The sequence below is a fragment of the Lytechinus pictus genome, chromosome 10 (genome assembly GCF_037042905.1).
Source record: "Lytechinus pictus isolate F3 Inbred chromosome 10, Lp3.0, whole genome shotgun sequence".
Classification (NCBI taxonomy): Eukaryota; Metazoa; Echinodermata; class Echinoidea; order Temnopleuroida; family Toxopneustidae; genus Lytechinus; species Lytechinus pictus.
The window spans coordinates 36190463-36217415 of NC_087254.1; the positions used below are offsets into that span (position 1 = coordinate 36190463).

At 36.2% G+C, this 26953-nt stretch overlaps 1 protein-coding gene across 1 annotated transcript in view; it reads right to left on the minus strand.

The window, feature by feature from the left end:
• Positions 1 to 19240, minus strand: part of LOC129269569 (sorting nexin-29-like) — a 43159-nt gene extending 23919 nt beyond the window's left edge. The window contains exons 1-5 of the mRNA XM_054907080.2: positions 19128 to 19240; positions 7178 to 7384; positions 5760 to 5818; positions 1311 to 1485; positions 394 to 526 (exon numbers count right to left, since the gene is read on the minus strand). Coding sequence (XP_054763055.2) covers positions 394 to 526; positions 1311 to 1485; positions 5760 to 5818; positions 7178 to 7380 — 570 coding nt within the window. The 5' untranslated portion in view covers positions 7381 to 7384; positions 19128 to 19240. The remainder of the gene's footprint in view (positions 1 to 393; positions 527 to 1310; positions 1486 to 5759; positions 5819 to 7177; positions 7385 to 19127) is intronic.
• Between the last annotated feature and the right edge of the window lie 7713 nt (positions 19241 to 26953).

The following is a 26953-nucleotide window of genomic DNA, read 5'->3' on the forward strand; positions in this document are numbered from 1 at the left end:
TACCCCCCCCCTCCTCCCACATTTCTTTGCAAGTAAAAGGAACATACTTTACATGCAACACTATGCACTTTGATGCGAATATTTTCCTTGGAACACAGATATAAATAATGTCTTTTTGTAAAAGACATGCATTTGCTGTACTCTAGCTGACCCCGTTCATATGTACGGCCACCTTGCCACGTTTAAATCATTGAAGTGCCGTAGCCAACTGGTCTATTATGTCCAAATAGTGAAATATGGCGGCAATATTGCAGTACTTTGGTATGCATTTGAATGAAGATTTAGAAAGTATATTACTGATAAGCATTGGTAATATATACCATCATATTGCACTGGTGTTTATGAGCAATATACAATGTATTATTTAGGATTAATAATGAAATAGTTTCTTACCTGTTTACTACCATTAAGCTCTGGGTTGTCAATATTGATAGCAAAGAGAATAGATCCTAGGCCTCTAGCCATAGTGGGTAACATCGTAGATCTCTCTTCATCTAGTAAGAAAGCCCATGGCTCATAGTACTGTCTGCATAGTCAAAGAGTGAGAAGATTTCCATGTAAAATGATAGTGGGCCTACAGGCAATTTAGGGGAGATATTAAAGCGATAAGAGGTAACCTGACATTTTCTCTGCGACAATTCCTAAAGTTCGCTAAAGAAATTAGGAAACCTTAGGGTAAGTGTTGACGAAGTGATTTTGGTTTGACCACAATAACAGAAAAGAATTTTCCTTCTCGCTCTATATATTTTACATGGGATCAAATGTGACGTGGAGCGAATGTCATGAAATCCATATCTAAGACTTTTGATCAAAGGCAAATTGCAAGCTACCATACAAAGAAAAAAAAACGGTCTAAATTTCACAAAAAATTATGTGGTCATATTTCTCTCCAACCTGGACTCTGGTAAACAGAATATCCGATCGAAATTTATCGGCCAGCGCTGATTAATCGCATGCATGCACTTTACTACTAGCGCATGCAACAGATGTCGACTTTTTCCCATGAGGCATTGCAAATTTTGGCCTGTCCGCTGCAAGTGATAGATGGTGCCCCATATTGTGAATCCACCAAATCATAATTATATTGTGTGAACTGATTTCCCAATTGGCAATTTGTAATAAGACTACAATCATTCATTAGAACATTTTTTTTTTTTTAAGTTCAGACCTACAATTTTTTTCATCTTATTATCAACAGCAGAAAATAGTCTATTCCATGAATAAACCATCAACTCTTTAAGATAAAAAAAATGGTTTGTAAATTGTAATACTAATAAATAATTTTCTCTATTTTGAATGAAAACACTTACTTGATAATATTTGTTCCGCTGAGAATCATATGCATGTATCTCTCCAGGGAGTGCTCGTTGAGAGTGCTTCGAAGCCACGCCCTTCCACGGCCAGCATCGGTGGTTATATGCTTGAGGGCACTATAACGCTGGATCTCATGCGGTGTCAGTTGCTCTTTTATGATGGGCCAGTACACTGAAGCAGATGAGATTGAATTGCAATATAGAATTTAAATGAAAGAAAGATTCTGAGGTGCATGTAACTGCATTTCCAAGGGTATTACAGACCTGCCAACCTTCTACAACCAAAAAAAGTATTCTTAGAAGGGGAAAAAAAGTATTTTTTGACAAGAAAAAGTATTTTTTAAAATTTGGCTCAACATAACAATCACGAGCCTGTTGTAGTGAGATCGGTGAAAAAACATGTGAAATTATTTTACTTGAAAGCTTGATAATTCACCCTTTTAAACATGTGCTCATAGGTGAAAATTTACTTGTTCTTTTCAAGCAACAAGTTTAATACTGGCCCGACAGTGATTTTTACTGGTCTGGGACTGTCGGACCGGCGCTAGTGTCACGCGCTGTGTATAATACATACTCCATGATCAGAAATTTAAAAAAAAAGGAACAAATCATACAAAAAAAGTATTGGTGTATTCATAGCAAAAAATGAGGAACAAATACTCTAAAAAGGGAACAGTTGGCATACTATTACATGGAAATAATAATTAATAAAGTCAAGGAGGTAATATAATCAGATATGACTTTCAAACAGCATATTGCATTTAAGACCTTGTTGTGGCTTTTTATCCATAGCACAAACATGCTTATGAGTGGTAATTGCTAACAAATGTATGTACTGTAAATGATCATTAAAGGGGAAGTTCACCCTGAAGAAAAGGCCGTTGTAAAAATAGCACCAAAAAATAATAAAAAATATTGGTAAAGGTTTGAGGAAAATCCATTAAAGATTAAGGAAGTTATTAAAATGATAAGTTTTGGATTTGTGATGTCATAAATGAGCAGCTGCCCCATATGTTACATAATATAAAATGCACAATTCTTTTAATGGTTCGTGATGACTTATTTTTGTTTCTTTTCAGGAACCAGTGTGAAATGATTTGTCTATTGATATACTGAAAGTACGGTAAAAGCCATTTTCAATTTTCTGAGAAAATGACATTTTCATTAATTTTTTACCATACGATAAGTAGGAAAGCTACTCACATATGATGCCGCAAATCAAATAATTAAAATTCTAATAACTGTTTTTAATTCTTTGATGGAATTTCCTCAAACCTTTGGCAATATCTTTAAATTATTTTTTCTGTTATTTTTACAATAAACTTTTTGTCAGGGTGAACTTACCCTTTAAGACATGTGATCTACTGTACACGTATCACAACTGGTGATTAATATTGTGATCTATTGCAACTTTAAGGGGGGGGGGGTACAAGTATGAATTTAGGAACATATGGTATACATGTATAATGTAAATTCGGAACAACTCAAACCTCATGCACTACAAAATAATGGGGAATACCCGGTAGCCATACACAATGGAATGAGTTCTAATCTTCTAAAACATGGTTTAATTCCAAATTAAAAAAACAATTTTATTCCCCACTTTTAGGGATTGCAACTTCAAGGGATCATTTCCCTTCTTCAGTTTTCATGAGAAAAATAATGAACCAAATGAGTTTCAAAATTCATTTCATAATTTTATGATACCTTTTCTCCTAATTGCACAACAAATTCATTTATTGCTGATGATTGGCACTCCATTCAAGAATGGTCTAGGTTTATATTAAACCAAGGGTATTCCTAAAACCATTTGAATAATGAGAAAACCCACTTTAAAAACATGTCTCAATTTATAAAAACTTTGAAGTACCTGGAATATATACTTCATATACGTACTACATTTCATTTTTCTTATTAAATATGTATGCCTATATGCAAGGCACTTCAAACCACTTCACTATATGAATTCATTGGCTTGTTTTGTTAATAACTCTTAAGGGGGAAGTACAAGGCAAAGAAAAATTGAGGATTTCGTGAAAAATCCATCCAATAATCTATACAGATTTAATATGGACTTTTTTAAAAGGACAAGTCCACCCCATGAAAAGGCGATTTCATTAAAAATAGAAAAATCCAATGAGCAAAACACTGAAAATTTCATCAAAATTGGATGTAAAATGATAAAGTTTTGACATTTCAAAGTTTTGCTTAAGTTGCACAACTCAGACAAATGCAAATGAGAGAGTTGACGATGTCACCCACTCACTATTTCTTTTGCTTTTTAATAAATATGTATATGAAATATGTAATATTTTAATTTTCTCCACATTTCCATGTGAAATAAAGTTTTATTCCTCCCTGAACATATGGATAATAATTGTTTTAACTTTGTGTGGTTTAATCAAGAGGGTTGTTATAATAGAATCTGTAAAAAATGAAATATTGTATGGTGAGACTACCACATATCGACCACCTCTTTTGAAACCGACCACCTTGCGCACGTTAAAATTATTGCGTATTACAAACGATACGCGCGGGAGAGTAGGCGCAGTGTCCATAGGAACGGTAAGAATCGATTTTACGAGAAAAAAAGAAGCAACAAAAAGTAAAAATTTAGTAGAATTAATCAAAAATGTATTGACCAGACCCAATTCCCGCTGAAAAACCAAGAAATCCGATAGGAAACGGCTTTAGAACAAATATCCGTCGTCAATCGTCGAATCATGTGCCGGAGCTCGCAGTGGAAGTAGTGAGACGATCATGATTTAGCATGTTGACATCATAGAACTGATTTGGAAGAGTAAAAATATTTCGCCACCGCGACAAGAATCGGCCGTAAACTTAGTGTATCGCGGGTGGTCGGTTTCAAAAGACGGGTGCAAATGAGCAAATGTAAAATCGTCGTATTTGTTGTTCGTCGATATATACGCGGATTGAATCGGAGTTGCCGAGCGAAACATGGGAATCTGATCTGCTCAATTTTCTGCACAAATGAGACTAAAACTGGGTAAAATTGATGAATATTTTCGCAGATACGATGCTGAGAAGATTAGGTGGTCGATAAGGGGTAGTTCCAACCATACAATTCAAACAATAAAAAAAAAAAAAATAGTGAGTGAGGGACATCAACGTCTGTCTCATTTGTAGGTCACTGAGTTGTGCATATAACTGTTTTTTGAAAAATAATCGAAACTTAAAAATGTCATTACTTTCTTATTTTACATCCGATTTTGATGAGATTTTCAGCATTATGCTTGTTTGAGCTTCCTCTTTTCATTACAATTGACTTCTTGTTGGGGTGGACTTGACCTTTAATTTTGTGATTTAAAAAAAAAATGTTGTCGCATTTGGGAGCTCCCTGAGTATGACAATGTAGGCCTACATGAAGTAAAATAAAAAAAATTGTGCGAAAATTGCAAACAATCTTCCTTGTGCATTCAACATACATTACGTAGGAAGCATATCATTTTATTCATGCTTCTATGAGAGAAAAATTTTCTGTCATGAACCATTGGAAAATGGAAATTCATGGAATTTGTTTTAAATGACATGTGTATGGGCCTGGGGCAGCTGCTTGTATATGAGGACAAAAAAAAATCATATCTGTAAATGTCTAATGAGTTTTAATGCTTTTAGTACCACCTTTCATTTCCTTTAAGTGTTTGAAACTTGGCTTTGCCCCAATGAGCTCTTAATTCAAGCCCTGCTATCAGAATATACAGAAAAAAAACCTTGTACTTTCTATTCATCAAGGTACACATACTTCTTTGATAATGACAGTGAAAATATTAATTACACAAGTATCCTTCAAGCAAATGAACAGAAACCGAGAGTTTCAATGCCAAAAATAGACAGGGAAGGTGACATTAATACTGATAATTCATTCTGTACACTACTTGCCTTATAAAGACACGCCTGTCCCGCAATTATCAACAAACATGTATGCAACATATATATCAACATTCATGAACTTTATTCCTATCAATTTTTCCATGAAATATATCTTAATTATGTTTTTTCTTTGAAACAATCACACATTGTTTTCAGCGCTATTAATGAGAAGAGGGTTAAGAATGAGAATATATTTCTTTCTCTCTCTCTCTTTCCTTCCTTTTATTGAGGGGCTTGTAAATTTCTTCTGTACAAATATGCCCCCCCCCCCCCGGCGGAAATTCCTGGATCTGCCCATCTTTATTCCCTTTGTTATATATCTCTCTCTCTTTCTTTCTTTCTTTCTTTCTTTCTTTCTTTCTTTCTTTCTTTCTTTCTTTCTTTCTTTCTTTCTTTCTTTCTTTCTTTCTTTCTTTCTTTCTTTCTTTCTTTCTTTCTTTCTTTCTTTCTTTCTTTCTTTCTTTCTTTCTTTCTTTCTTTCTTTCTTTCTTTCTTTCTTTCTTTCTTTCTTTCTTTCTTTCTTTCTTTCTCCCTCCCTCCCTTCTCTCTTCTTACCAGGTTCAACATCAGGTTTGATGAGTGGTAGATTGGGCATGGTCAGACCAGTCATCTGTCTGTATATGTTGAAATAAAATAAATTAATAATTAACGCAAATCATCTGGAACCAATTAATAGGGGAAGTGTACACGTAATCATTTGTACTGGATTGCAAGTTCCAAATTGTGATCAATTATGAATTCAAATTGATTCAGAGATTAATAAAATGTTTAGAAAAATCAATAGCGAATTCCATGACTAATGATTGATTTAGGACCAAAATTTCACTCAGAATTGATTGAAATTTACTTGCCAGGGGCCATGAGAGTTGTAAACATACAAAAATCGGTAAAAACCCCCCCAACTGATTGTGATTTTCTATATATGGTCATCCCACCCCCCCACTTTTAAAACCGTTCCAAAGCCCCCGCTTGCAATGCCTTTGTACATGTACATTAAAAAAGAGCTGTGATCAACAATGTAAATCACACTTGACTGACATTAAACTCAAATTCACAATACAAGATTGATCGATTCGAGTTTGAATTCATGTACATGTACCAATCACAACCCTTCATTAAACATCTGCATAAAATAAAACATATATGACATAGCAAAATTCTTTAATAGTGAAGTATGTAAATACAAGGCAAAAAAAAGAAGAAGCTCTCTCCATTTCCAGCATTACATGTACACTACCTGTAGGTCTAGGGAAATAATAGAAGAGAATGATACACAAAACTTTGTTTGTTTGTGGATGTAACTATCACTATTTAGGGCATTATAATCAGCTCCATGTACATGTAGTTGATTGCAGTTGCTCAACAGGAAGTCGAAACTTTAACTTTAATTGGCTACCATGTTACATTATCGTCATGATGGCACAGTTTTACGTAATGAGGCCCATATTTTACAATGTATGTAATACAGAAATATCCTTGATTGTCTTGATGGATGATAAAAAAAGTTAGTCTGAAATGAGTACGGTATGCATAATTATTCTGTTGTATTTCAAGACTCATTCTATTTCTAAAAATCAATAATTTTAATTTAATTGACATTCACATTTAAATGAATAATCTGGCTGTTGAAATAGAGAGTTCATGCAGTCTGAAGTGAGTAGACTAATAATGATATTATCTGAGAATACATGTAACACTGAATTCTCAGAATTCTGGATTCATTCCAATTTACACATTGGCAAGCAAATTACTCACGGACAAACTGTCCATTTTAACACTTACATCAAATATAAAACCATCAATTACATGTACATGTATATGTTTATGCATGATTCACACTCTGAATATGAACAGTTGCAAAACATTGGGTAGGTTTTGGCTGCCCAATGTCCTAAAACAGTACAGTAAATGCTAGGTAAGAAACTAATTTGAGGACAGATTTAAATCATTTCAGCATATTTGTATTGACTTACTGTAGAGCACTGAGAGGATTTGTTGAAGGTTTCTTGAGACCGTGGTGTAAGACTGCTTCATACTGGGCACAAAGGCAAGACACGCGACTGTCTGCATCGGTAGCAAGCTCCGAACGTCCGCCGAACCTTACCTGGCATTGCTTGACAGCATCCAGGAGACGGTCAAGGAGGTTCTGACGCTCAGTGGATGCTGGCTGGGCCATGGTTCTATTCAAAATACAATATATCAGAAAGAGACTTCACAACATGTACATTATTAGATGCAGGGAAATTATCACACTGGGGCTTTGGCAATTTTGCCCCCAAAATGATCAAAAGAGCCCTGGAAAATTGAATTGAATTTATGTTCATACTTCTCAAGATAACAAAATACAAAAGATAATGGCAGTAAAAAATAAAGTGAAATATGAAGGGACCTGCATAAAAATCAGAGCGAAAATTAGCCTACTTGTAATGTCTGCAGGTTCCTTATAAAAGTAATATGAAATTAGCAATCAAGGAGATCGGACACTAACAAAAAAATTCAGACTACAAAGGAAAAGCCAAAGATCAAAGATTAGCGTATAATCTGGGGTGAAAAATAAGAGGGAAAGTAGACAAATATGAAATAGAGGGGGTGGGGGGGGGGGATGAGCAAAGAATTAAAAATGTCAAAACTATACCGCAGTATACCGGTACGTTAAAAAAGGTACAATATTTGTTCAGCCAGAGCACTGGAAATTTCCCATTCTTTACAATGTCAAAACTTTGGCTGTGGAATGTGAATGTAACCCGTGAAAATAAACAAGTAATTTTTTGCGTGATTAGGAGTACAGGCATTTAGCAATATTTAATAATAGGGTCAATCCAAATCAACCAATTTTCAGACAATTTGTCACCCGACCCTCTTCGATTTTCTTTAAACTCGCACCAAATGTTGCCCCAAGTGTCTGACAGAAAAATCTCAAATATTTTGCCCCAAGGTCAAATGGTTGCTAAGATATGGCCTCCCATAGCAACCAATGCGCACTCAAAGAAATTATTTTAAATAAAATTGCCTATTTTCGATTGACAACTGCAGAAAAATTTGATGAGTTACAGTCCTCATTTTAAGTAAATTGGAAGAACTTTTTGGTCTAAAAATGCAGATTATACTATTGCGCGGACCTGTCGACTGGATTTTGCACACGAGGTCACCGAAAATGGTGTTAAGCGTCCATGTCAATGTTTTCAGAAGCATGTTTGGAGGCTCATAAATCAGCTACTTAAAATATTTGAATTCAAAACCATATCATTTGACCTTGAAATTATTCCAATATGCTACTTATGAAGCACAAATACTGTAGCTATATTTGAAATAATTTCAAGGTCAAATGATATGGTTTTGAGTTCAAATATTTCATGTTGCTAAAAGTAAAACAAAAGTTGAACATGTCTTTCAATTTTTAGCTTAAACTCACCCTTAGTATTGAAATGACACCCATTTGAAAGTCAATGTAAACACACTTGAATGCCATATGATTTTGGAAAATTAACCAATTTATTGTTTTTATCGAATTTTAGGTGTGTTTTCAAGGTCATTACCAACAATAAAAACTATTTCTGAAGATATATCCTTTCAATTCTAATTACAGACTATCATCACAGAAGATATCACTGTCTCTTGGCTCTTCATCTTTGAGTTATCACAATTTGAAAAGTGTTGAAAAGCATGTATGTGTCACTTAACAATAAGTTTAGGGTGTTTACGACCATTTTGGAATGCGTAAATCAGCCACTAAACATTCCGGTAGCAAAATTTCTCAAGTAACACTTAAAAATATGGGTAAATGTCTATAAAAACACAGAAATTGGTCCCCCTCCTTGATGGGACGGGAGGTGATCCGTGACCTTGAACTTGGCATCTTTTGAAAACAATCCAACTTTGAGGGCGCCCTACAAGAAAACGATGCACACTCTTGGGTCAATATTTTGTAAATCTGTTGAGTATATGAAAGTCCATAAATGTGCATAATATTTGGCTCTATAAAGCTAATTTAATTTTTGATTTATGAGCCTCCAAACATGCTTCTGAAAACATTGACATGGACGCTTAACACCATTTTCGGTGACCTCGTGTGCGAAATCCAGTCGACAGGTCCGCGCAATAGTATACTCTGCATGTTTAGATCAAAAAGTTCTTCCAATTTACTTAAAATGAGGACTGTAACTCATCAAATTTGTCTGCAGTTGTCAATCAAAAATAGGCAATTTTATTAAAAATAATTTCTTTGAGTGCGCATTGGTTGCTATGGGAGGCCGTATCTTAGCAACCGTTTGACCTTGGGGCAAAATATTTGAGATTTTTCCGTCAGACACTTGGGGCAACATTTGGTGCGAGTTTAAAGAAAATCGAAGAGGGTCGGGTGACAAGCATTGGTTGATTTGACATGGATTGACCCAATAATAAATAATACTGATTACAATCAAGTCTCTTAGCCATGAACATGATCCATTAAAAAATATATCTAGGACTATTTCTTTTTGAGATTTTTCATTTCTATAATTTACCATTGTCAGTCTTTAGGCAATCTGTATATGTTTACAAAAAAGAAAATGCACAAGAAAAAAACTGAAAAATGTCAAAACCTAAAGAGACAAAAAATGGAAATGGGTGTACTATTCTTGATATTCTAGGAATGAATAGATAATAAATAAAACATATTGAAAGATGAATCTTTCCATGTACAAAGAAAGAAGTGAATATACATACAACAGGAATAAGTTTAAGAGCTTATTCAAAAGATTTCTTAAAAGTGGTTTAATCTGGTCAATTAATTATGGTACTCTAATTTAGTCCATTCTTGAGGTGGGAAGAACCACTAATGTATGATGTGAGATTACAATGTACATGCATACGATCAATAAACGGAAAATAACATTTTCCTTCATAAAAATCTAAATCTTGATAAGGTGGAACTATTTTTTATATCATTTGGAATTTCATTCCATAGTATGGGGAAGTCTTAAATGAATTGAAAGCAATGGACGTTCGAACATGTGGAGGGCGTAGGCATTTGCTGTGACGAGTATTGTGAGAATGGATTTGGGAATTTGAAACAAAAATGTCGCTGAAGAGAGGTGGTAAGATTCTGGCATTAAGCTTGTACATAAAAACTAGGGAATTTAATGATATCAGATCTTTTAAAGCTAATAAATTTGATTGTAAAAGAAAAGGTTTTGTATGACTATTAAAAGGAGCATTTGAGATGAGTCTTATTGCTTTCTTCTGTAAAATTGTCAATTTATCTAAGTGTGCTTTGAATGTATGACCCCATACAGTGTTACAGTAATTTTGTGAGGAAGTATGATACTGAACAAAGAGTAATTAAAATTGAATGGGGAACAAAATGTCTAATTTTAGAAATAATTCCAATACATGTAGATCTTGAAACTTTGGTACAGATTGAATTGAGATGTGGTTTCCAAGAGGTGATCATTAAAAATTACTCCTAAAAATTTGAATTTTTTTAGTTGTGTTATATTATGTCCACCAAGAAAAATATTTAGAGAATGAGGGTCCCTCCTGCCTCGAGTTCGAAAAATTATACATGTACTTTTAGAATACTTTCTTCTGCAATTCTGTGAAGTATGACAATTATGGCCTCAAATCTAAATAAAATGGGAGAGTGGTTTTGAAATTTCCTCACAAAGATACTAAGCCTTTGGTGTGTTTTGGGTATTTTTAAAAGCACTTTTGCTCAAAAAAGTGCTGATAGCTTGAAAACAAGCAAATGAAAGAAAGTCTTAAGTATACTTTCCTCTAGGCTCTACAACTTTGCACATTTCATTCATTCATTGCAGTCATGCCCTATGTTGGCACAAGTCAAAATTTACATCACCGATCATGAATCCATGTTCAATACATTACAATAACATTTCCACTAGTGTCGGCAGAAATCAAGGAAATTACACCAATCATTAAGTCGATCTGCGATGAGCGATTTCAAAACATGTCAAAAATAGGTCTGTCCCAAATCAATCACTGACTGGATAACAAGGTGATAAGAATTGGAAAAAATTATTGTATTCACCTTCAAAACAAACATTTCTGATATGTAAAATATGTAATCAAAAGGAGAGTTTTGATACTGCAAAGTATTTGGGCTAGCAGTCACCAAATCAAAAGCATTAAAAGTCTGCCTGTCAGCTCCATGTCCAAACTTCCAGCACAGATGAGATACCAGCAATGGATATACGAAAACTATCATGATCATGAGGCTCATGACCATTCTCTCTTCTCCACTCTTCTTAATCAATTTTCGTATCATTTTTTTGCTTATAATTACGTCTTGATTCATATCTAATTTCTTTTTTCTTCTCTTCTTTTTTTTATTTTTATAAAATCTTATGTAGATCTATTTCTTTGTTTCATTTCTTCTTTCATCTTCTTAATCAATTTTCTTTATGTATTTCTTTGTTTATAATAATTACGTTTCGATTCATCTTTCATTTTTTCTTCTCTTCTTTGTTCTTTTTCCTTTGGTCAACGAGTCAAGGGAGAGAGCGGCGCTGCACAACGATTGAGTCCATGTGCTCAGGTAAAGGACTTCCGTTTTCTATGCCGCGTTGACTTTTTTTTTTATGCCGCGACCATTTAGATCTAACTGTTACAGACACAGTCCAACAGTGGATCATGCCGTGTAATCGTGCTACACTGCTACTGTCTGGAGTGTATTTTCCATCGCGATTCCCCCAGATTCGTGCTTTGTGCCAAGAAGACCGTTTATATAAACGACTTGTCTAGAATGATCTGCGGTAGCCTCCTGAGGTCTGTAGATCTGAAGGGGTTATAAGTTAGATCTGCATTAAAAAGTAAAAGTACACTCCAGACAGTAGCAGTGCAGCACAATTGCGAGATTACACGGCATGAGTTAGACAGCTGGCAGCCGTCTGTTTCGAGGAGGTTTTTAAATTTTTTAAGTTTCTCCTCGTACACAGACGGCTCGCTATCGTGCAGCCACCATTAGGGGACTTACAATGCAAAATCCCCCCGTCGGGGCTCTTCAATTTTTGTCTTAAAGTTGAATTAAGAAGGGGGTGAGTTTCCATAAATATAGGTTCTACATACAATATATAGTATATATAAGTTGTTCAAACACATAGCATGTCACAATAATCCTCTGCCTTCTCGATATTTTGCTTTGAAAGTCTATCAAATTAGCCACCTGTCAGAGCCCGAGAGACGAGTGTACAGAAAAGTCACTCGGAGTGTGACGTCACCGGGGGGAATTTAGTATAAGAGGTGCCTGAATGTCATACAGAAATGCTATGCAGAGAGAGAAAGATATTTTACAATTTTTTTTCAAAGCAACTCAAATCAAACAAATAGGACTGATATGTACAAATCTTTACTTTCCCTGTATAAAAAACAGTATGAATAACCACCATGAAATCTTCAATCATGATGTAAGATAGCAAACAGTGAGTTATTGAATGATATTTTCACTATTTCTCATTTATTTTATCACGATGTTCAATCAAGTGAGTAGCTGGAAAGTAATTCCGGCGGCTAGCTCAGCGCGCGCTGAGCGCATAATACTAGTACACACAACACCCAGGCATTGAGTGTACTGTTATGGTCTGGTATGTCGACTTAGTTCATGGCCGTGCAGCGATCCCCTGGCGTTTTTTCTTCTTTTCTTTTGTCTTTGACTCCACTTTTATATCCTCTGGATCATTTCCACTCATAGCTCATTCCACAGAACAATCTTGAACCAAACGTATAGTATTCTTTCTCAGCCTTCTGAGTTGTTTTCTATATTTAATTACGCTAGGGGTCACCGTCACACATACAAACGCAATTCGGAAGTGAGTTGAAGACAGAAAGATATACCGGTATAGTAATTAGTATACATCTCTATGGTTGAAGACAACAAGAACGGTACGGTAGCTCAACAGCTAGCTGCGCCGGAGCGGGCGGCCGGTCGGCACAAAGCAATTCCGCAACCAACTGTGTTTTTTTGCAAGAGCCGCGTCACACGCGGATAAATATGTCATAATAACACGTCTGCTACGTTATCGACTGGTGAGAAGATCTCGATCAAATTTCATATTATTCACCTTGAAATTATTCCTTTAGGGTCTATGGTATCATTCTGAGGGAATTCACATATTTGGAATAATAGTACGGCCACAAATATTTTAATCATTTCCTCTATGCAAGTTCTATGGCTCGCAGATACAACTTCAACTGCAGTTATTCCATATGAAAAGTTAGTCCATATACGGACTGCAGTGTGCAGTGTGTGTACATTGTGTGATATTTTTTAGCTCTCAGTTTTGAGCCATAAATTGGTTCTAAATCTAGCATGACCATTCATATTTTGGTTGCTAGTAGGGCCTTTTGGCATTTTGGCACCATTCTGGGCCTTTCTTAGGATTCTGAATTGTGTTTTAGTGTTATTCTGAGGAATAGTTTCACCAGCCTCCATCTTGTTTTTTACTCTGGCAACTCAGCTCAGTCCCATATGCTAGCTTCTGTGCTGCATTCTACAACCTACATGTTACAGTAGTGAGTTAGTACCTTCCTTTCTTCAGCATTGTTAGGAGCCTAGCTTGCATCCTTTCTTCAAGTTGTGCATCCTCTTCAACAGTTTGTTTAGTGAGTACTTGCTGTAGATCTACTGTAGCTTATGAGGATTTCTGTCATTTCTTCTTTATGCTAGGAACTAGAATATGATTGTTAATTTGCTGAGTCATTACCACCACTGACCATTACCATGTATGTTCAACAAATGTGTTTGTTCATTCTGCTCTCTTCTGTAGTGAACATTATCATAGCCCAACAGTTTCTTCCACACATGTTTGAAACCTCATCATTCAATTACATGTGGCATACTCATCAAATATCCAATCATCAGGGAGGTTTTTCTAGGCATTTTTCTCATGGAGATGTAATAGAGAACACGCTACATCATGTCCTAGTGCAAAGAAAACCTGGTGCATTTATTGCAGGCATTCCATGCCACAGCAGGGCGCTCTCACTCCTATATCTCACCCTTCTTCTATTGTCAAATGCCTCAGATGTTGAAACAAATCCTGGACCTAACGTCAAGTATCCGTGCCAGATCTGTAACCGTCCTGTTACATGGAGGCAAAGAGGTGTAGCATGTGATGACTGTGATCAATGGTACCATGTGGAATGCATGCAAATGTCAACTCCAGTCTACGAGGCCCTTGCCCATTCTAATGTTTCATGGCAATGTATTTCTTGTGGCATGCCGCAATTCTCCACCAGCCTATTTGATTCCTTCCAAATGGAGATGAGCAATGTGTACGACAGCCTGTCTTCAAGTTCTACCGACACAAGTACATGTAGCTCCACAACGCCACTCAGCCCTGGCCCTCCACTAGCTTCTTCATCTCCTACCCGTCGAAAAACCTTGCGGAAACGAGGTCAAGTTAAGCATAAGATGAAAATCTTGAACATCAATTTCCAAAGTATCAAGAATAAAAAGGAAGAACTTGGTTCTCTTATTGACTCTACTGATCCTGATATTATTCTTGGCTCTGAAACATGGCTTAACAGTTCCATATGCAGTTCAGAATTGTTCCCCCCAGGCTACGATGTAATTCGGAAGGATCGTCTTGATGGGTATGGAGGAGTATGCATTGCAATAAAGAACAACCTTGTATTTGAGCGTCTAACCTACAGACTGGATCGAGAGATAGAAGCAGTCTTTATAAAACTTCATCTTGACAGGCACCAATCCCTAGTTATCTGTGCTATGTATCGCCCACCATCCAGTTCGATTGCTTACATGAATGACCTTTGTGAAGTAATAGAGGATATTAACGCTGAGCACCGCAACACTGTTTTGTGGCTTGGAGGGGATTTAAATCTCCCTGACATCAATTGGACCACCCTAGCTATTGACAGGAACCAATATCAAAATGCTGTCAACATGAGATTCTTGGACATGCTTCATAACTGTGGGCTTGAACAAATTGTAGATTTTCCAACAAGGCAGAACAGCTTTCTTGACCTCTTCCTTACGAATAGACCTACCCTTGTTGACAAGTGTTCTCCTCTTCCTGGAATTGGTGATCACGATATTGTGTCTGTGGTATCCTCTATTAAAGCTAGCAGACGCAAACCCGTGAAGAGAAAGATCTACCTTTGGAAGCAGGCAGACTTAGAGAACCTGAAGAAGGATTGCCTTGTATTCCAGAACAGCTTTACTGGTCAATACTGTACTTCTAGCTCTGTACAAGACATGTGGCTTGACATCAAAACAACTCTGACAAAGCTGCTGGATAAGCATGTACCTTCAAAGATGTCATCAACTAGATACAACCAGCCCTGGATAACTCGATCTGTCAAACGGCTCTCAAGAAAGAAAAAAAAGTACTATATCAGAGCGAAGACAAGCAATGACCAAGCTGACTTTGAGAAGTACCAGCAGGTCAAGAGACATTCCAGAATTGCCTGCAAACAAGCTTACAACAAGTACTTGACAGATATTGTCAGTCCAGACACCACAAGTAATCCAAAGCGTTTCTGGAGTTTTGTAAACAGCAAGCGCCATGATGCCTCAGGTGAAGCACCATTAAAGTCACATGATGGTCTGACTACTGCTGACAGTCTCTCTAAGGCCAACATCTTAAGCCAACAATTCTCATCGGTATTCAACCATGATGAAGATATGACCAGCCTGAGAGACAAAGGGCCTAGTGCTTACCCATCAATGGATCATATAATCATCTCTCCCCCAGGCGTCCATAAGATTCTGTCTGAGCTTGATATCCATAAGGCATCTGGTCCTGACGAAATTCCTGCCAGACTTTTGAGGGGACTTGCCACCGAATTGACACCAATATTCTCCATATTCTTTCAAGCCTCCCTAGATCAAGGTATCATCCCTGCTGAATGGAAGACGGCTAACATTGTCCCCATCTTCAAGAAAGGCGACCGTAGTAAACCAGAGAACTACAGGCCTATCTCTCTGACATCTGTGACCTGTAAGATTCTAGAGCACATCGTTCTTAGTGACGTCATGACCCACCTTGAAGACCACAATGTATTGTCTGATGCTCAACACGGTTTTCGCAAGAAACGATCCTGTGTTTCTCAGCTGATTCTTGCCGTCCAAGATCTTGCTAGAAGCATTGATGACAAAGGTCAACTGGATATGATACTCCTTGACTTCTCTAAAGCATTTGACAAAGTACCGCATGGACGCCTGTTACACAAGCTTCAATTTTATGGAATCCGAGATCACACTCACCACTGGATAGCTGACTTTCTGAGTAATAGGACCCAACGCGTTGTATTGGACGGATCCATCTCCAACACCAGCCAAGTAACATCAGGCGTTCCGCAAGGCAGTGTCCTCGGGCCAATGCTCTTTCTCATCTTCATCAATGACCTGCCAGAGTATCTCTCCAACAACTCAACAGTAAGGCTCTTTGCTGATGATTGCATGGTTTATGCCAACGTCAAGACAGAGGAAGATGCCATTCGTCTCCAAGAGGACCTTGACTCCTTGCAACGATGGGAGCATGATTGGCTGATGGAATTCAATCCACAGAAGTGTCAAGTACTTCATGTCACAAATAAGCGCAAACCTATCATCAAGCCTTACTTCATCCATGGACAGACTATATCTGATAAAAATACAGCAAAGTATCTTGGAGTTGAGCTGCAGAGGAACCTCAGCTGGAATCAACATATAAATGCTGTAACCAAAAAGGCCAACTCCACACGTGCCTTCCTCCAGAGAAATATCCGGCCATGTCCAAGAAAGGTCAAGGAACTGTGCTACAAAGCTCTCCTGCAACCAATCATGGAGTATGCCAGCATAATATGGGACCCTCACACGCAAGCAAATATAAAAAAGCTTGAAATGGTGCAGCGACGCTATGCACGCTTCGTCTGTAATGACCACCGCAGAACAAGCAGTGTAGCAGCCATGCTGAACCAGCTCAAATGGCCAACTTTACAAGAGCGTAGGGCACAGGCCAAGGTGGTGATGATCTACTGTATTACCAACTCACTCATTGACATCCCACCTACCTTCCTCACTCCATCCACATCCATGCATAGAGGTCATTCTCAGAAAATCTTTGTTCCCTTTGCCAGAACACTTGTCTACCAGAGGAGCTTCTTCCCAGATTCGATAAGACTTTGGAACTCCCTCCCCAACAGCATAGTTAATTGTACCTCTCTACACATCTTTAAACAAGAGGTACAAAAGACCCAGCTCCGTTAATAACGGTGGTTGTTTTTACTTGCACGCTGTAAGCAATTTTTTATCGAATAATGTACATACACTTGCACGCTGCACTTCACCAGTACGACAATACACCAGATGGTGGACTGTACTGTTTCCAGAAGAAGAAGAAGATGAAGGAGTACGTGCATAGTACACAAAACGGCACTGCCTTGTTTACTACACCGGGACCGAATACCCCCCGGTGACGTCACACTCAAAGAACACCCGTCTCGGTAGGCATTGCAGGAGCGAACTCAGGGAAAATGGGTAGGGATAAATCGTTCAAATTCACTATTTTGAAAAAAGAAAATGGGGGGTCGAATCACCTATTAGTGTTTGGGGGGTTGTAAGGTTGCTATTAATGTAAATATCTCAATATTTGGAATCGTCTTCTTAATTCAACTTTAAATGAATCAAACTTTTGAAAATTAACGCGACCGAAATGCAAATTAATATTCCCTCTTGCCATTAATTGCCAAAAAACGGGGAAAAATCAAGTTAAAAGGAACAAAAACAGTGACTAATTTAATTACCTCGACTGTCACGCAACTTCACTTCCCTGTTTTATCCGAACTTTATTATAAACATATGGCCATTGAGTCCCCTGTACAGATCGCGCTAGAACTTCGGTCTCTGTATTTGGCGAGTGAAGCCAACGAAGTTCAACTGAACAACCAACATAACAGAGACCGAAGCTTTTGGTCTAGGCCTAGGGCTAGGGACTAGGCATGAGTTAGACAGGAATAACCGTCGTTTCTGGGGATTTATTCAACAATTTCTGACATTTTACTGTAATCCCCATTTACCGACGGTAGGGTGTACGTGTGGGCTCGCATGTGTTCTCATTCCCTCCCTTTTGTCAATTCACAGTCCAAAGTTTGATGTAATTTTACACATCGAATTTACAATCTAAGGATGTATAAACAACAAACTTTTAAAGCTTGATATTTTAACATTTAAATACTTTAAACGATATAGATGAAAAAGGCATGAAAAATATACTTTACCGATGTTTAATTGGGTTGAACACGATAAAAATGGTCAAAATGGCAGCCAAACTATAAAATATTTACAAACGAACGTCAACAATCACGAATGTGATATCGATATTGCTTTCGATATTATACGATCTGCTCCATATACGATAATGACGTCATTCAAGATGGCAACTTGCAAGAAAAACCGTCAGGTCAGGTGAAAATGTCTTAGATGACAGATTTCTCAATCATCCAGAGGATTTTTTTCAATAACTCCGGCCCAAGGTATGCAATTACTTAAGTTATTTATATTTCCCTGATAATGGAAACCATGAAACTTTCAATTTTGCTTAAAAAACAGTTTTAAATCGCGATCTATAAAACGCTAGTTCACTATACGTTGGCTGTAGGTACGGGGCCCCATCCCCTTCAGTCTATGTATGGTGAGTGGAGCCAACGTAGTTCAGCGGAACAACCAAAATACAGAGACTGAAGCTTTTGGTCTAGGCATGAGTATACTGTACACAACACAGCGCTGAGCTGCGAGGCACTGTCTTCTCTTCTCCCTCTCACTCCCACACTGCAGTGTTAACTCGGCCAAATGAAAAAAACTTGCTCAGCAGACAAAAACAAACAGTCAGTCACATTTTTCTTCTCTTCAATAAAAGCTTATTCTAACTCCAATTAATAAATTTTCATTATTTCATCGTAGATTAATAATCTTAGAACTGTACTCACGGGTATGTATATAACAAATATTCCTCTGAAACCGATATTTATTCAACAAAAATCCATCTCCTCTCCTGCTCTCACTCTGATTTTCAGTTCAGCACGGCCCCTTTTCTAACTCTAAGGTATCTTTGACGCACTAATTAATGTCAAAAATAAAAGGCACTGTACTGTCAATGTATTAGCATATTAGCCCTTTTAATAAGGGCTCTCATAATTTCTGGAAGTTTGTTCCACTTTATGGACCATTCTGTTGATAAGAAAAGTCTACATGTACATGTAGGCCTAATAATCTCTCCATAGAATATTCTTTCGTTGGTAATTTTGAGTAAAGGGGAGACCAGGGTTAGTTGGAACGCGGGGTAAGCTAGTTGAAACATTGTAATTTTCTTTAACGTCTTTAAATACATTTCTGCAATATAATTTATTGTCATTATCAACAGCCATCCACCATATTACAGACCGGTATTACAGACAACACATGTGCAACAAGCCTGGTTAAGTTAGAAAGGAATTTTTGTTTTTTTACCTTCTGAGTAATTTTTTTCTCTTTCAGAAATGTTTTATTATTTCAGAGAAGTTTATAGATCAAGTTGGCCAGTTTGGGGGTATGATACACACTTGTACCAAGCTACAAAATGAGGTTATTAATATGCCATGGTGAAGTCCCTTTTTGTGCTGTAAGCTTATAAACGTCAAATGGGCCTCCGGGGTTAGTTGGAACGAAATTGAAGGGGCTAGTTGGAACATGTTCCAACTTACCCCTAACATAATTATGAATAAAAATATATAAAGTATTTCACACTCTTCTGAACATGTATTGTATACCATGCTTGTTTTGTTTATCAGTTAGGTCTGAGTGTGCATTTAAGGCTTATTGTAGGCCCCTAATGCAATATTAAACCTTATCAAACTGGGGGGGGGGGGGGTCAATTTGAGCCCCCCTCGAGAAATTTGGTCACTACGCCGTCGCGCGATTTTTTTTTTACTACACTGCTCGCTGACTTTTACTTTCAAGTCTTGCGCATCATTTGAGACCAAATTTGCGATGCCTGTGTGCGCGGTTTCGAAATTATGCAACATTGGTACGTGCAGTGTCGGACCCAAAATTGCTCAAAAACGTGATTCCATGTACAAGGTCAATGTAATTATTGTGTTTTTCAACCAAAAGTCATAAATGTATGATTATTTTTTACTTTTGTTGGTTCAAATAGATTTATTCTATGCTTTATGATCGCAAAAGAGTCCCGACAAAGTTCATCGGAAAAAACAATGGTTCGAAAAAACAAAGAAATACAAATAAAAAATAAAAAAATACATAAGAAATTATATTTTTTGCAATTTTTGGTGGATATTTGTTATAAATGTGAAAATTGATACTCTAAAAAAAAATAGCATTCTACTAGCTTAATAAATAGAGTTAAAGGCAAAAACATACCAAAAAAACAAATCTAGGGCAAATTTCATATGCTTATTTGCATAATTCAACAACTACTTCAACAACTACTTCGTCAATATCGGTCCAAATTTGGCGCGAAATGTTTCTGAACCTAATTGTAATTTCAAACAGTTTTTGAAAACGCCAAACCCTCAATCGCTGTTTCTAGATCCAATTTTAGAGCATGAAGTATTAGACATAGTGAACAATCTGACAAAAGTGCTGGGTTTGATAGTATATCCAACTCTTTGCTAAACAAACAATTACAGAAATTTTATCCCCCCTAACATTTATTTTTAATTTATCATTATCTAATGGAACTGTGCCGAAAAAAATGAAAACTGCAAAAGTTATACCAATTTTTAAGAAGGGCAGTAAAGAAGATCTCGGTAATTATCGTCCAATATCACTTTTAACAGCACTCTCCAAGATTTTGGAAAAATTGATTTATTCACGCACAGCGAAGTTTATTGCAAAGTATAAAATCTTATCTGATACCCAATTTGGTTTTCGACAAAAACACTCTACAACTCATGCCCTTCTTCTATTTTTGGATAAAGTTAGCCGTGCAATTGACAAATCATTTCATACCGTTGGAATTTTCCTGGACTTCTCCAAGGCCTTTGATACCATCAACCATGATATATTATTATACAAACTGAGCAATTATGGTATACGATCGAGGAAAGGCCTTGGAGTGGTTCAGGAGTTACCTAATGGACCGCAACCAATTTGTAAGTATTAATGGTCAGGATTCCTACCCCAGACAAATATCCTGTGGCGTTCCACAGGGGTCGCTGCTGGGTCCTTTGCTCTTTATTCTTTATATAAACGACTTCCAATTTAGTTCCGAAATCATGTCATTCATCCTCTTTGCGGATGATTCCAACATATTCTACTCCCATCACAACCCCCAAACTCTCCTCGATACTGTCAATGAAGAGTTAAAAATGGTTCAAAGTTGGATAAATGCCAATAAATTATCTCTAAATGTTAATAAAACTCATTACATGCTCTTCAGCAATTCGCTCTCAACCCTTCCTGGTAACTTATTTATACATGATACTCCTCTAGACCTAGTCGAGTCAACAAAATTCCTTGGCATACATATAAATTCTAATTTATCGTGGAAGACTCATGTGAACTACTTATGTAAATTATTGTCTCGAAACTCAGGAGTTTTAAATAAACTTAAACATGAATTTCCCCACCATATTCTACCATCACTATACTTCACCCTCATATCATCCTACCTCAACTATGGTATTTTAGCCTGGGGCAACGGGGCAAAATTCCTGCTTGATAGGATTTTATTACTCCAGAAACGTGCAATTAGAAATATTAACAATGTTGGTTACCTATCTCATACATATCCATTATTTTTAAAAAATAAACTCCTTCGTATTTTTGATCTTTATACCTATAACTTAGGAATCTTTATGTATCAGTTAAATGCCAATGATATTCCTTCTGTTATTGCCTCTCTCTTTTTTAAAAATAGCAGTGTCCATGGATATCCTACTCGACAAAGTAATCTTTTTCATCTTCCTCGTGTAAGAACGTCGTTTGCTAAAAGGAATATCACTTTTACAGGTCCAAAATATTGGAATGCCCTCCATAGTGAACTATTACATTCACCCTCAATATATGTCTTCAGACGTAAGCTGAAACACCATCTTCTCAAGGACTACACTTAGTACGAACACAGTTGTGTATCGTTTTATTAGTTATAGCCTCATTCCATTCGCTCTAATGGCTTATATTGAATTATTATTTTTTTTCTCTCATTGCTCTTTATTATTGTTGCGCGTGGGTTGTCTTAATCTTTGGAAGCTGTCCCTTCCGCTCATTGCTTCCTGATGCCATGCATAGATTTTTTTTTCCACCCTTAGCAATAATTATTTCCATTCCCCTACAGGCTCCAATTCAATTTGTTGCTTCTTACACTTGTTTCTTCCTACTCATCATTTATGTATTTGTGTATCCCTCGTTTTCGTTTACTTTTTCGTTGTCCCTTTTATTTATTCCTCTATTTTTCTTGTCGTATTGATATTTTCACAGGACTCTCACTGCATATTCTTTGGAGCCTTTAAACAACAAGCTTTGCTTTTACCTTTGGCTCCCCATATCTACACCTCTCATTTTCTTTCTTGTCATTATATTACAACCGTTTACAAGAATACATTATAGTACTTTTTTTTCCCTTATATATTAAGTATAATTTCATATTTAACGATATTTATTTATGCTTACCTATGATAATTTGTATTGTATAATATTGTCTGTATTGTATAATATTGTTTGTACTGAGTTGTTGATTTTGTTGAAAATGTGAGATGTTGTTGATATGAAATAAATAAACCTTGAAAAACCTTGAAATTAATTAATGAAAAAAATATAAACAATTAATTTTTGTCTTGTAAATTTGATGCAGAAGTACATGAAATTGCTGATAGTACACTTAATTGCATGTAAAATCAAACGCACCCAAATATGCGGAATTCTACTACACAGTCTGCTTGCGTGAGTGGCTGTATAATAAAAAACATAAAGTTCAACAAATCCACACTTCAAATATTTTTAACATGAAAAAATAAAGCAAATAGGCTAAAACCATGTAATGTTACAGTTTTAAGTAGTTTTAGTATAGTTCTTAATTGACCATGCAGTGTTCCAACTTACCCCATATCATGTTCCAACTTACCCCGTATTGGGGTAAGTTGGAACGTTTGCGATGGTCTTGTTCAAGGTGGATTTTTTCAGTAACCATAATAGAATTAAAAAATTTATGGGGTACATTTGAAGCCCTTAGATATATGCTTCAAGCTGATATATTGATTGTTTCTCGAATAAAATCTATTTGGATTTTACAGCCATTTTTGTCAAAAATGTTCCAACTAACCCCGGTCTCCCCTACTACTATATAGAACATGGGGGCGGGGGCACCTTATGGATTCTCTTGAATCACCCCCCTAAAAATGAAATTCAATAAACAAACAAAAATGAATAAATAAAAGAGAATTAAATAGCTAACCAAAAATAATGAACTGATACTGAGATAGATGAATAATTAAGTGACTAGAAAATGAATGAATAAATGAATTAATAGAATAGAAGAATAAATTTTGGTGACGGATGTTGAAATATCATATTTCAAAATATAAAGATTAAAAAAGTTCCATGAACCAAAAGAAAAATATAAAGAAGGATATGAAGAGAGATAAAGGAAAAGGGGGCCTTAATTATTTTATTGAAATGTGCATGTCAAATTTATCATGTCTACCACTTTTTTTTTTGCAGTCATGCCCTACTTTGGCACAAGTCATGGACCATAATATTAAATTTAATTATTAAAAGCATTAATTATTAAAATCTCATTAACACACTGCCCCGTATATAAAACAGTATGTATGATATGACTGATATCATGGTAGTAACTCTCTTTTTTTCCTTTTTTTTTGTGTTCAGCAGGAACAACCTGCGCTGCAACCCTTCTCTGGCTATAATTTCTGATATTTATTTATACTCCAAATTACATAAAGTGTCCATATTATCATGATCGTACGGATTTCATAAATGATATTTGTGACCCGATATTGTGTCTATGCTATTTCATAAATGACAATTGTGTGTAGGCTATATCTAATCTTAGCTATATGTATGGCATAGTGAGACAAAAGTAATTCATGCTCATTTTGTTTTCTTTTGTTTGGTTTATATTTCAAAGACTGGTTGCCTTTTATATGATTTTAATAATTTATCTATGTGCGGAAGTCAGGCCAGTAGTATCGCAGTTGGTTTGTAGGCCCCTATGAATAATATTCATTTTATAAAAGGTATTTTTTTCCTAAAATGATGAACATTCTGGGCAATGTTTGTTATCCTGAAAAAGATGTGTATGCAAATCAATTATTACTACGAACGTGAAGCGCGAGCAGAAATTAACTGATGGAAAAGGTGCTGTTAAAGACTCCTTGAAGTTATATAGCCATGAAGACGTTACATATTTTAAAAATCAAATAATGCGAGTGCGAAGCGCGAGCTGAATTTTTTTGTAATTTTAACCTAAGGAATGGAAATTCTAAGCACTTTTTGTAACTTAAACAGAATAGGTATACAACTAAACAATTGATGCGTGCGCGAAGCGCGTGCCGAAAATTTCGAGACTTAGATCTACTTAACGAGACACTCTATTCAAGTTTTGTAAATCATGAAAAGGATGAGTAAGTGGGGATCTTCTTTACATTGATAATGCGAAAAAAAAATTATATACGTTTTGAACTGATCGAAAAGGTACCTGTTAAGGACTGCTTGCACTTAGCCATAAAGACGTTACATATCTTAAAAATCAAATAATGCGAGCGCGAAGCGCGAGCTGAAAAGAAATCAAGATTTAGACCTAAAAACGGGACACTCTATCCATGTTTTGTAAATCATGAAAAGAATGAGTAATAGGGGATCTTCCTACATTAATAATGCGAGCACAAAGCTCGAGCAGAAAATTTTTGATATTGTGATCTGAAACTGGAAAATGATTAAGTAGAGAACAATTTAACTATCTGAACAAACATGCGCGCGCGTGTTTCATATTTAGACCTAGAATCTAGGCATTCTAAATAATCTTCTATCATGAAAATCAAAGCGAGCGCGAAGCGCGAGCTTAAACTATATGATATTCCTATCTGAAAAAACGTCAATTTCAGCTCTATTTTTCAAGCACTTTGTAGGAAAATTGTGAGGTGGATATGGATCGCACTTAATAAAGAGCTGATATTTTCAATTATTATTACTTTGTGTTTTAACATAGGACCGGGACATCCTTAGGACATGCATAAGAAAATGATGACTATCTTCCTATTCCTCTTGCTAAGTGCGAGATGAAACAAAAGGGACAATTTAATTATCATATTAATTTCTTATTCATTAATTCCTAATGAGGGCGCAAAATCTGGTATTAAGGCCTGAAAACTGGACATTTCAAGCACTTTTGTAATTATAAATAGGATGCATCAAGTTAATATATTTCAACCATTAATGCGAGCGCAAATCGCGAGCCAAAATTTTTGATAAACTGTCATGAAAAGGGGATTTTAAGTAGTTTGTTGTATAATGAATATTGAGACATACATATCTCGCCAATCAAAAATCGAGCGTGCAGCGATAACTGATACGTTTGACCTGAAGAGGGATATTTTGAAAATTGTATGGAATACGCGAAAATAATAGGTACTTGATAAATCAAAATTTGAGAGCGCGCAGCGCGCAGCACGAGCAGACAATATTAATATTCAGACCATAAAACTGACATTTTTACAGAGCACTTTTAAAAATTCAATTTGTAAATCACACAAAATAATGAAAGTTCGATCTCCGAGGTGAAATATGTTTTGTATATTGACTTCCAAACTTGATATTTAAACTCCATATTGAACAAGAAAATCACCTAACAGGCAATGCGAGTGCGAAGCGCGAGCGAAAATTTTATATAGTGACATGAAAGATTCTATTTATTTTTAAGTCTTCCCCTCATCTTATTTTATTCACTCGTGTTCCTCCTCTCTTTCCCCTCCTTTTCCCCCTTTTTTCTTTCTTTCCTCTTTTTCTTTTTTTTGCTCCGCCAGTAGGAGGGGGGGGGCGGGCCCCTCGCCCCCCCCTGGATCCGCCTATGGATAGAAGAAAACAACCCGGCCTGTTTTTACACGAGCAGCTAAATTTTCCCCATGTGCAACTTCTGAACTACGCCAGCTACGACAAAGGTCTGATGTATTTTGAAATGGTACCTTTTGAAATATCACACGGGCAAAGGAGGCATACACAACTAAAAAAAAAAACCTGACCAATATGAAATATTACACGAATTTTCAAACAGCTAGCGTGGTTTGAACTTACGGTTGTTCTTTGGTAAGTTTAAAGAGGGTATGGAGAGAGTTTAAACATTTTTTTTTAATTTTGACAATTGAAACAACAATGTTCAACTTTCAAGCAATAGATGATGTGTTCCAATAAATTCTAAACGATTTCTTTTAAATTTAAATAATACCGTCGTTATCAGTTTATGTAACGTTTAAAAATATTTAATTCATTTGTATAAATCATTAATATTTTGTACTAAAACTAAAATTACTTCGAAATTAATAAATACAAAGATTGCTTAAGGACACAGCTTTCCTATTTTCACCAACATAATATTTGGCTAATTGGCTTTGAATTCATATCAAGGCCCTATACTTTATTCCATATTTCAGTACCATAACGACTCTTTGACTCGAGGGCACTGGTTCTTGCAATATCTCCAAGCAACTGGCGAAATTACCATCTTTTTCCCCGTACAATAATAATCATACTTCCTTACATGCATATATCGCTTAACACTTTGTCATGTTACTGCAGAGGCGTG